Raw genomic sequence first — 13,229 nt, 5'->3', positions numbered from 1 at the left:
AAAAAAAATATATATATATAGGACCCCTTTAATTATATCCTGAACAGAGCCACTTTATGAACCTGAATTAATCATACAGCTTAAAAGGAACGTTCCGAATTCAATAATTCAATCAAGAAAAAATAAACGTGAAACGCAAAATTGTTTGTAAAAAAAAATGAGTGATAAAAACATTTTCTGCAACCACGTTTGTTTTGAACCTGAATAAAAACATGACATTTTTTTTTTTTTTTTTACAAACTTTATTGACACCAAATATTTATTAGCTACATAAGCTAATAAACACCAGGAAGCCATGAAGTGCACTGAAAAGACACTGGTAGCCAAATTACGTTATCGTTATTTGCGTCACATTCTCGCTTTATCCAAAGAGAGCAACAGGTGCTTGTCAGGTTCTTGTGACACTGAATATCACTGTCTTGCGTTCTTCTCCAAGTTGTGTAATTACTAAACGCTGTGCCATCTTAATCTCTTTCACTAATATTCACAGAAACCGTGTCAGTGCAGGTGTGACCGTAACCTAGTGTTGTCGTAGTGCTGCTCCAGCGCTCTCCTGCCCTTGAACATCACAGGGGTGGTGCTGGGAACTGGAGGGGGAGGGTGCAGGAAGGATGGGAATCCGCTAGAAATCTAGGTGCTTGTTGCCCGTGGCAGTGGTACCACATCCTGCTGCCAGTTCTGTTTTACTCACTCGACTCACCGTCTCTGACAGGTCTGGAGGCAAGTGCAGTCTCTGAAAGAGAAAGAGAGAGAGGGAGGATGTAAGAGGAAGGCTGAAAGAATAATGTGGAGGGCAAAAGATAAAGCTACAAACGAAATACCTATAATAAAAACTGAATTACTATATTCAAGCAGTTGAAAAGGCTCTTACGCTCAACAAAGCTGCATTTATTTGATTAAAAAGAAATAAGAGTAATAATATTTTGAAATATTTTACAATTGAAAACAACTGTTTTCTATTTGAATATATTTAAAATGAAATTTAATCCTGTGATGGTAAAGCTGAATTTTGAGCATCATTACTGCAGTCTTCAGAGTCACAAGATCCTTCAGAAATCATTCTAATATGATGATTTAGTGCTCAAGAAACATGCATTATTATTATCAATGTTGAAAACTGTTGTACTGCTTAATTTTTTTTTGTGGAAACTGTGAGACATTTTATCACTTTTGATTAATTTAATGTGTCCTTGCTGAATTTAAGAATGATTTATTTAAAATATATATATATATCTTACTGACCCCAAACCTTTGAACGGTAATGTATATACATACACACAATACATGTAATGCATTCTAAACTGGTGTGACAAGGTGCTGACAAGTTTACAAGGTCAAATAATTTCAGTCCTCACTGAGAGTATGAAATCCTCCATGAAGATGTTTATGGTTTATGATGCCTTCACATACTAATAGAAAATGTCCAACTTCCCACTTCTGTAGTCGTGCTTACGAGCTCGTCGAGTTCAAGTGCTTTGTCGGAAAGAAAAGGAATCATGGAGGACACCAGGTTTATTCTTGCCAATTTATTGGGGAAATCCTATTAAAGCCAAAATGATATTCATCATCCCATTCATTGACAACCATATAAACATCCATCATGCTATCTAGATTGTCAGCTTGCGACTTGAGAGGGCGTTCATGTCCAATATCATGATGTGTCCAATATCATACCAAAACTCAATTTGCTTGCAATCACATCATTCTCTATAGGGCACAGCTGACTGGTTCCTGCTGTATCAGTAGACAATGAGCTCGCTGCTCAACCTCCAAATACTGGTTAGCATTTGCTGTAGCAGTGCAGCGTGCTTTCAGAAACCCTCCACCTTCCCCAGCTCCACCTGTATAGATCTGCTACGGTAATTCATGTATGCTATATTGTACAGCAGCAGCATGTCGTGTATGTATTAGGAATAGCAAGTCCCATACTTGCTGTGCAGCAGCAGCAATAACAACCAACAGCAGAATAGCAGATCTATTCCACCAAGACCAAATATATCAACATTGTCATAATAATTACCATGCCAAACACTCCGAGAGCAGTCGTAACAGAACTCATGTTGTGGTCGTAGCTGGTTAGGACAAAAACAAAAAGGAAAAGAAAGGCCAAGGTAGACTTGAGTCACAATTGATTTAAATAAAATTTGACCTTGTTGCTAAGAAACAATGGAATTCTGTTTTTTTTTTTTTTTACTTTTAAAACTGTAAAAAGCATGTGTATATTGCTGAATACAACAAACTAAAACTTTACAATCTGAGATCAGTTTAAATGAAGAAGTCCTCACAAACACCTTTAGCCAGTGATGCCTGTTTCAGCTTCTTGCCTCCACAGCGAAGATCTGCAGACTTAAGACAGGCGAGAAAACATCCTAGCCCATGTTTGCAGACAGATGAAACAGAGTGTGTGAACACAAATCGGGTTAGACGCTTGGCCATGCACCTTAAATGGTTCGAGAAGTGTAACTGTTAGCGTGCTGCTAAAAACCCTTCAGGGAGGCTCAAGCTTTTTGGCGGTTTGTGCGTAGAGTTACGGCTTAGAGGAGAGTCATTAGAATCAAGAGTTTTATTACGGTAACTTGGCCCCACATGGGCACTAATCTCTAACAAGGCAATGAGCTACACCAAAAGCTTGTGCTAAAGAGGCTAATGAGGGAGCTCAGCACAAGGTACACACACACACATAGTGTCAAGTGCACGATTAAATGCAGTTCTGAACGGCCAGTAAATCGCCACAAGCCAAACATACCTGCAACTGCAGCCTTGATTCAGGTGACCTTTTTTTCCTCAGGTTGATGTTTATCTCCCGCCAAACAATGGTCTTCTAAATCTCCTATTGTTTGTTGAACGGCAGGTAAACCATGTTCCTTAAAAGGTAGGCCGGTGGAAGCTCAGGACAATCTGTAATTTCCCTGAGCCTTTTCCACACGCCTTTAAGAGCTTCAGATCCTTTCCAACTGAAACCCTCAAGGCTACGATGCATCCCAATCAGGAGACACCCAGGATCAAAATGTTAAGCTTATCAGAAGGAATTCTGAAGAACATGAGAAGGGATCTACAGATTGGAAAATGCTGGAACTTTAAGGGATAGTTCACCACAAGATGTAAATTCTGTGATGTAATTCATGTCGTTCATGTCGTTTCAAAACCTTTCCAAATGCTTAACGGATGTGGTCACTATGCTGTTATATCTAAAAGAGCTCCAAATTCTTCAAAAAAGTAATTTTGTGTTCCACATGAGGGTGAGTACATAATGACAATTTCAATTTGTACCTATTTCTTTTAAAAAAAGGAGTTGTCAGGCAAAAAAAAATGGCCCATGATATGCAGGGGGAGAACTGTTAGCTTTTTACAGTAAAAAAAAAAAAAATTATATAATACTATATATTAATTAAATGAAATAATATTAAAAAAATGGCTAATATTTATTACTCAAAAATGGTTGCAACCACAAAGCACAGAAGTAACATGTGACATTTTCTTGTCTTTAAGTCACTGAAATGCATAAAAAGGCTATTATATATATATATATATATATATATATATATATATATATATATATATATATATATATTTATATTAAAAAACTGACTAAATAGTATTTATTTACTCTATTGCCTCAAAGAAAAAAAGGGTTGCAACACTACTTTGCTAAGCATACAAGCTCCTAAAGACTTGCATTCAGCAGTCCCTTGTCTTGAAGACACTGAAGTGTAATTAAAAAAAGAAAAAAATATTACTTGGCTTTAACGTAATATAATATTTCACAAAGGTAATATTAAAAATATTCATATTAAATTATATTTTAAATAAATATAATGTTGTAAAAGTTGTTAAATACTTTCATGGCCTCCAAGAAAAAAAACTGGGTCACAACCACTACTTTGCAAAGCATACAAGCTCCTAAAGATTAGCATTAAACAGTCCATCGACTTGAAGACACTAAAGTGTAATAATAATAAAAAAAAACATACCACTTTGACTTGGCTCTTCAAAGTCCATTATTGCATACAATATTCAACATCATCATCATCCCTTCATATACTACTCTCAGCCTCCCAGCAGTCTAGACCAATCAATACTAGAGAGTGTGACTAAGAGTACTTGAACATGACACACACTTAAACACTCTATGTCCAACTGTCTGTGGAAATGCAGGAACTGTGTACCAAATACCATAATGAATTTGGTAGAGTTTAAATCTAAGGGTGCTCTGTTATGAATGCTGCCAACAAGCAATACAATGTTTTTATTGTTTTGTATCTTCAGGTTTAGTGTTAAAAATTACTGTGTGAATAGTTACCAAGCGAAGTGTAAACACATCCTTAGGTAGTAAACATCTAAACTTAAAATAATACTGACTGTTTTTAAACAGATTTCCTGAATATTTCAGCTGTCCGCCACAGATTGAACAAACACATAACCCCACCTGAGACTCACATCAGTTTCAGCATTTCAAACAAACAAAACCAGAATGGTTTAGTTATAATTGCACATTAAGCTGAGATAGGAGAAATTTTTAACCAAGAAAATTACACACTTAAAACATAAAGAAAAGACAACCAACTGAGCCAATAGAAACCATTAAAGGGATGAGTGGATTATTAAGAGGCAATCATTGTCATGAAGTGCTTTATGCAAACAGCAAGAACAATTTCTGCCAAAAACTCACTTGAACAAAATCAGTTTAAAACACTTGAAGTGATTTACAAGAGGCTCTCGAGAGGAACATTAAGAGTGGCTTTCCTTAAGAGGGTTACAAATAACACTCCACGCCGAACAAAACCTCACACTGATAATAGCTTCAAAGCCCTCCAGCTACTTCTTGTTGGTCGCACTGGCACTTGTGAAGAATCACCACAAATCTCACAGGAGATTGTGTTTTAAGACACTTAACGTAATGTGCTTTGGGATCAGAGGAGTTTGGATTGAAGTAACAGACTTAGGGGGAGAATTCAGGTAAATTAGGAAATTTGAAAAGCACGTAGCCCAACTTACCAGAATTCACACTAACTTACCACACCTCAAAAAGTCTGGGATAGTGTCAAAAAGAAGTTTTCTTCACTTTATCCAAGAATAGATCACAATGTGTAATGCATTTGCAACACATTTTCATATATACACACAGTAGTATTTGAAGTGGATCAAAAACCTTTCATCAAAGATATACATGAACAATACCCGTTCTTGTCTTAGGACAACTTTGATTAACTTTTTTGATCCACTTCAAATGTATATATGTATATATTATAATATACATACACACACACATACATACATGTCTGGTTTACATTACATATAAAGATATTTTTTCTTTCTATATATATTTATATGCAATGTAAACCAAATCTATTATTACTATGAAATAAATTGTATTATAATTCTTAAAAAAAAAAATAAAAAAAAAACTGCCGAATGAATGCCAGAACTGTTACCCTTACTGAACATCATGCAAATAATGCTCGATGGTGTTTTAAGCCCCCAATGGCTCCTTAGAGGCAGCTAACCCTACCCTCAACCTTAAACCTACCCATCCCCTCGCTGCCTGTAAGGCGCCATTGGGGGCTTAAAACACCAAACACCGCAAATAATTTGATCCTGATATTAAATGGAACCAGTTGAGAATAATAACCAACTCTTGATTCCCAACAATAACAATAAGCTTGTGTCTTCATGTTTCACCAAGCTTTGTGTTTCGTAAGCAAAATGTTAAATGATGCATAGAAGCACAAACTGTAGTTTAAACATGTTAAATATCCCATGCAATAACACTGTACATGTCCAGAAGCCTTTTTGTTTGACAGACAAGAGCAAATTTTCCAGAGCAATGCTTCTTATTTTTAAATGCTGATGAAATTCTTTAGAGGCACATACATGTTTCAGGGCAACAGGAGAGGTTACTGAAGAAGACCAGCTTAGTTTAACTGGAACCATTATTATTCCACACAGATCACAATGACCCGTATAATACGATTCTTCAAAGACCACCACCCCACTTTCTTCCGTTTCCTTTATCTCCTGAAACTCTAGCATTATGTACTTTTACCCATCATCAATGCATTAAGAATATCACAAATCACAACAGTGGGAACAGCCATTATGTGATTCTTGAAGCAACACTGTACTCGATGCAAAAAGTCAATTTTTAGGAAAGCTAAGGATTACCAATGGCTTCTTTTACCATTTAACGGGATCCTCTTTATGTATTTACAATCACTCACACTCTCTCTCACACACACACACACACACACACACAGACGAGTGTATTTTAATCTGTGTATATATATATATTAAATATATATTAAATTACATTTATTATATATACATTAAATCTATGTGTATATATCCGTACACACTACTTGGCAAACTTCCATTTGTGTTTTCTGCATGGTGGGTTTTTTTAATTAACCATGTTTAAACAAGCACCAAGAGTTAGTGCTCTTAAACACAGCTCTATTTCACAATGTGCAATTTGGGGGGCCTACATAATATCAGAACCATCGGACATGAAATAATGTGAAGTAATAACTTCTGGCGTCAGCACTATAATTATCACAATTTTCTTTTTCATTTGCACGTTATTCAAAATCCAATCCAAGCCAAGTGACAAGCACCCGAGGACAAGTAAAAGTAACCGAGATAATAAAAAAGCCCAACTGTGTACCCCAATCAGTATCGTTCTCATTGCACCTCGCCCTCTGGTCAGCTGTGTCCACTGTGCTCCGAGTCTTTAGGCCAGTGACTGCAGAGGTCAGGAGTCCAGGGGGAGTTTTCACTCCTCTCTGCTCGTTTGGATTTGGAGAGGTGCCATAAGAATGGACCCTGGGTGCTGCCGGATGGGTGTTGGATGTAGGCTGGGGGCTTCAGACCCTTGCGGACTGGCTGGCCGGAATATGAATGCAGAGGCGGACGCCCCCAAGGTACTTTGGGGTGCAAAAGGCACAGAGGACAAACACGTGTAAGTGCTGCTTTCATATCCGATTGGCTGAGCTGAGAAATGAAGGCAGTATATGATATGACAGTGTATCACGAGGAACACCACCTCCGCTTCTGCTAGCTAGCTTCTCAAAATGCTTGTTAACCCGTTTGTGGAGAGTTACACAAACATTTTAAACATAAGTGGACGTTATCTGCGTGTTGTAACTGCCAAGCCACTGTCCTACATTAATCTGTGTGTATCATTCTACAGATCATATAGCAAAAAAAACAAAAAAACAAAGTGGGTTACAAGTGTCCTTGTTATACATTTTAGGTACTGAGTAATATTAATTAACCATATGTACTTACTATAGGGTTAGAGTTAGGATTGGTTTAAGTTTAGTTGCATGTAGTTATGCATAATTTATAGTAGTTAATAAAGAAACTACATGTAACGTGATACAAGGACACTGTAAGTAGTGTTACTAAAAAGTGACTATTATACATAATGATTGTGTAACTGAGCATTTTTCAGGGTTAATTTAAATGTAAATGACTAATAAAATAGGAAAACAGTGACCGGACAGTTTACAGTTATTGAATATAAATATCTCACTGAAACTAAACATAGGCTACTCTACCGTTTATAAGTGGGATCAGTATGATTTTTAAAATACTTTTTTTTAAAGTCTATTTTGCTCTCAAAAGTGGCATTTATTTGATTTAAAAAAACAAAACAAAAAACAGTAAAACAGCAATATTTTGATATTTTTCTGGATACCAAAGGATTCTTTGATGAACAGAAAAGGGACAACATATATATGAAATAAATATTTGATAAATGCTTCATTTTAATGCTTCAATAAAAGTGAGTAAAAGTATTCATTTCTTTTAAAGAAATCTCAAATTTTTGAACAGCGGTGTACATTTACAGCAAAGTACGCTTTGAAAACTCAATTTTAATACAGCACATGACAATTGTTCATTTTTGGATTATCGAATTGTTCAAATTGGCAAGTGGGATGTCACCTTAAAGACAGAATACATTACTCAACTTTTAACAAATGAAAAGAATGTAGAAATGGGTCAAGCATTGATTACAATGTTGAGATTCAGATTTGAGTCATAATATAGCACACACTATATTATTTCTATAGTCTACTCTAAAAATATTTGTAATGGAGAACAAATAGATGGAATCTGATGGTAAGAAATTGTACCCATCATACTATATACTACATGATACATGAAATTTGACAACTCTGACTTTTCAAAATATGCAGATTGGAGCCGACAGCCACAGGATCTTTGCACACAATCTTTGTTCAAGTCGGGTCATATAATCCAGCCATTAATTGTTCATCCCATCACCTTATTGTTGTTTCCTCTGCAATTTTACATTGAAAAGAGCGACATTTCTGAAAGGACCCGTTGACCATTTTGACCTTTCATGCTCATTAAAGACTGGAGGGCGCTTGGAACTGCCAGTGATAAACTCCCCAAAAGGAACCACAAACAAATATACAATGTGAAGCCCTTCCAGTCCGTTCTCCACACGCCCAACAAAACACAGTCCCCGTTCCCCTCCTTCCCACCTCCCCCCAAACCATGAGTGGGGTTCAAACACAGTTTAAACACATTACGTGCAGGAGTGGCGAGGTCGGCCACGGGTTACTGTGCCGTTCCCTCAACGGGCCTGACCAGTCGCTTGAGTGGAGTCCTCTGGATCACACTCCAGAGTACGTGTGTGTTGCGTGCTAGCGTTACCCCCCACCGCCAATGTCTAGCAGAACACAAAAAAAGAAACTCCTGTCTGATGCGCCTAAAAATGGAGGTGTGGGACTCAATCCTTCAGCCCAATAAGAGCAGCCCACAAGCTTAAGGGAAGTGTGCGTGAGAGTGTGTGCATTTGTGTGTGTGACAGCGAGCTAAAGGCTTCTGCTGTTAGCCATCGCTGCTCTTTATGCGTGTGCAGCACCGTGAGGAAGGAGCTAATGAGCCAGCAGGTATTTTCAGCTATCAAGAAGACATGGGAGGAGAAACGCTAGTGAGAGAAGGAAAAAGAGAAGGTGGGGTGAGAGAGGAAAAGGATTCTTTTAGGATAATGGCAGATAAAGATGGGGTTTTGTATGGACGACTTGGCTTTCGCAAGACTGGAAAGGCTGAAGATCAAACCGAGACAAAAGGAGAACTGGGTGTGTGAGAGGACGAGAGAGGAACTTGGAGACAGAGAGAGAGAGAGAGAGAGAGAGAGAGAGAGAGAGAGAGAGAGAAAGAGAAAGCGGGCGAAAGAGAGTCTAAGTGTGTGTTTAAGTGCTTCACAGAGTGTTAATGAATTGGGGGTGTAATCCATCACAGGTTGTAACTCTTCACAAGAAAGAGTCCCTTTAACCAAAGGACAGCACTTGTGGGGACAAAGACAGGCATAGTGTGGACTTCATACTGCAGCGCTGAAAAGGTGTTGCCGTTAGTAACCCCATCCCATTGAACCACAATCTACTCTTTAACAGTCACAAGTCTGACCTTAACCAACAACACCAAGCTGACTAGAATGACAACTTTAGGCCTTTATATATCCAGTATACACCACAGCTCAAAAGATTGAGATCGGTACGATTTTATGTTTTTGAAACATAATACATTTTGTAACATAATAAATGTTTTTACCGTCACTTTCGATCAATTTAATGCATCCTTGCTGAATAAAAGTATTGATTTCTTCCCCCCCAAAAAACTTTATTTGTACTGATCCCAAACTTTTGAACGGTAGACCCATTTAATCCCACCGGTCACAATAGTGACTGTAAAAAAAAGTTTCATTTCTAAGGCTATAAAAATGTTACTAAATGATCTATCAATGCATTTCCAGCAGATATTGAAATAATAAAGGGTCTCAATGAAATATGTGCAGTGTCGCATGTTTACTGTAAATTGTCACATGACCAGAGCTGTTTATTTCCTGTTTGCACCAAGAGAAGAGGATGGCAGCAAGAAAGCTCCCAAAGAAAAGGGTGGTAAAGTATGTTAACATAAAGATAGGACATAGATTTTTGGCACATATCATGTTTAAGGTGTCTAGTATTGATATATGCATTTGCAATTACTCAACTTTGTTTAATGTGGTCATAGAACTCACAAACATGTCAACGGCAACAATAGTGACCGGTGGGATAACCCATTGTATCTACATACTAATACACATAGGCTAACTGTTCTACCTTACTATCTACCTAATTTTACACACACACACACACACACACACACACACACACACACACACACACACGGTCACGTCTCTTCTGATGTCTGATCTCCACACACACAGACACAGACACAGACACAGACACACACACACGGTCACTTCTCCTCTGATGTCTGATCTCCACACACACACACAGACACACACACACACACACACACACCCACAAACACACACACACGGTCACGTCTTCTCTGATGTCTGATCTCCACACACACAGACACACACAGAGAAACACACACAGAAACACACACACACACACAAACACACATACACAAACACACACAAACACTCACACATGGTCACGTCTCCTCTGATGTCTGATCTCCCCACACACACACACTCACACACACACACATACACACAAAAACACACACACACACAAAAAAACACACACACGCACAAAAACACACACAAACACACTGCATAGGTCAAATAGACCTATATTAAATCAATACAATGGTTGATACAACACAGTATCCCACCGGTCACAATTGTGACCGATCATAAAACACACTTTTTCACACACTTTTCCAAGAAAATTTCAAAAAATTATGACTGATTGTTTCAAAGGGATACTAATGACACATGATTTGGATATTTTTGTGTCTGGGAAAAATTTGGGATTAAATGGGTTAATATTACAAAAGCTTTCCATTTCTGATAAATGCTGTTCTTTGAACTTTTTATTAATCAAAGAATCCTGAAAAAAAAAGGAACATAACTGTTTTCAACATTTTCCGCATATTAGACTGATTTCCGAAGGATCATGGGACACTGAAGACTGTAATGATGCTGAAAATTCAGCTTTACCATCACAGGAATAAATTACATTTTAAAATATATTCAAATAGAAAACTGTTCTTTTAAATTGTAATAATATTTCACAATATTACTGTAATTACTGTATTTTTGATCAAATAAATGCAGCCTTGGTGAGCATAAGAGACTTCTTTTAAAAACATTTAAAAAATCTTGCTGATCCCAAACTTTTCAACGGTGTACACACACACACACACGTCTGCATCCAATCAATCAATCTATCTAGGCATAAAGTTGTCGTTCTAGTTTTTATGTGTGTGTGGCTCATGTGAGGTACACAGATATGTAATTGTGTGCTGCGAGTGATTTGAAGGTCACTGAAGGACATACTGTAGAGGGGAGAGACAACAACACTCCAGCGACTTCTCTCCTGTCACAACAGGTTTAGTCCAGCACACATTATATCAGAGAAACACCAGCTCTGTTACGCTACATACACACCATTCACATCTGCTGAAAGAAAAAGTCTACTCTAAAAGAATAAAGAAAATGTCAAACTCAGATGTCAAAAACTTTGCACAGGACAGAAACTGAAAACCCACTTCTGATGCTTCATGATGCTAGGTGTTTATATATATATATATATATATATATATATATATATATATATATATATATATATATATATATATATATATATATATATATATATATATATATATATATATATATACAGTATATATATATATATACAGTATATATATATATATATATATATATATATATATATATATATATACAGTATATATATATATATATATATATATATATATATATATATATATATATATATATATATATATATATATATATATATATATATATATATATATACAGTATATATATATATATATATATATACCCCAGTAAAAATGTTACTTGTATGGGCATATTATTGTGCACATCTGACAAAAATATCATATGTGTGAATGTATTATTACATAAATGTTTTTAGAAGGGAAGAGGGAGACTGTCCATTCTGAGACCTCTGTCCATTCATTTACTGTAAATAGTTGCAATTCTGTTTGGATATGCTAGAAAAAAAACATTTCAATTCACAGCGAAGCTTGTGTGCAGTTGTGTTACAATAAACGCATCAAGATTACAACACCTTAAGAGGATGGGTAACCAACTGGCCACTTTTTCAGACAGAAAACTTTCTGTAATTAAAAAAACAGTAGGGAAAGAAAGAGAAGCAAAAGAGAGCGAGAGCCGGCGCGGGAGCTTGGCTACAGTTTGTGCTGTGCAATTGAATTTCACACAATATGAGGCAGCAAATGACATGTAAATCATGAACAGCGTCCGGCTTGCTTTTCCACGACAGAGTTAAATACCGGAGGTGTTAGAAAAATCATACGGCCGCTCCAGAGGGCCAGGCAAGAAAACAGCAGGGGTGCAGAGGGCTCCGAGACACTGAAAGGTCTTCCTCGAGCTCCACTGAACAGCCAATCTGGCGCACACACACACAAACGATTGCTTCAGACTCTGGGCCACCACAATGAGGACGAGGCCTGTAATTGTGTTTGTCCACCTGGGTATAAAATAAGCATTCTGGCGATGTGATGCTGGCTTGCTGTGCTGCTGAGTCCTGCGCGGAGGGGAGCAGCCATGAGTGGATACACTTCATTACCCCCTAGATTCTCCCTCCAATTACCCCTAAATAAATACACACAGCCTACTGGCAACAACAATGACATATAGCCCCGAAAGGAGAATGAAAGGAGAACCGTATCCAACGCAATTCACATGCATATATGAGTGTTGTTGGATAATGACCGTGGACAAAGAGAGAAACGCACACATTGAAATAATTTCAGACCGGGAGGATCTACATATTTAAGAGTTAAAGAGGGTCAGTGCAAAGAGTCTGCAGAGATCATTCAGAATGATACCAGGGGTTCATTGATAGGTAGATAGATAGAGACAGAGTCAGACAGATAGAGACAGACAGACAGACAGATAGATAGATAGATAGATAGATAGATAGATAGATAGATAGATAGATAGATAGATAGATAGATAGATAGATAGATAGATAGAGACAGATTTAGACAGATAGAGACAGACAGCCAGACAGATAGAGAGACAGACAGACATACAGATAGACAGACACTAGAAACAGACAGACAGACAGATCTATAGACAGATAGAGAGACAGACATTCAGACATACAGATAGACAGATAGAGAAACAGATAGACAGATCTATAGACAGATAGAGAGACAGACAGAAA

At 37.2% G+C, this 13,229-nt stretch overlaps 1 protein-coding gene across 1 annotated transcript in view; it reads right to left on the bottom strand.

Moving 5' to 3' along the window:
- Positions 1–234: 234 nt before the first annotated feature.
- The window catches only part of elp4 (elongator acetyltransferase complex subunit 4), a 72,964-nt gene continuing 59,969 nt past the window's right edge, over positions 235–13,229 (bottom strand). Inside the window, exon 10 of the mRNA XM_079866859.1 lies at positions 235–733. Coding sequence (XP_079722985.1) covers positions 623–733 — 111 coding nt within the window. The 3' untranslated portion in view covers positions 235–622. The remainder of the gene's footprint in view (positions 734–13,229) is intronic.

The sequence above is a fragment of the Squalius cephalus genome (assembly GCF_949319135.1).
Source record: "Squalius cephalus genome assembly, chromosome: 3".
NCBI classification, from domain to species: Eukaryota; Metazoa; Chordata; class Actinopteri; order Cypriniformes; family Leuciscidae; genus Squalius; species Squalius cephalus.
The sequence above is the reverse complement of the archived record's forward strand: the minus strand, read 5'-3'. Positions and strand labels throughout refer to the sequence as shown.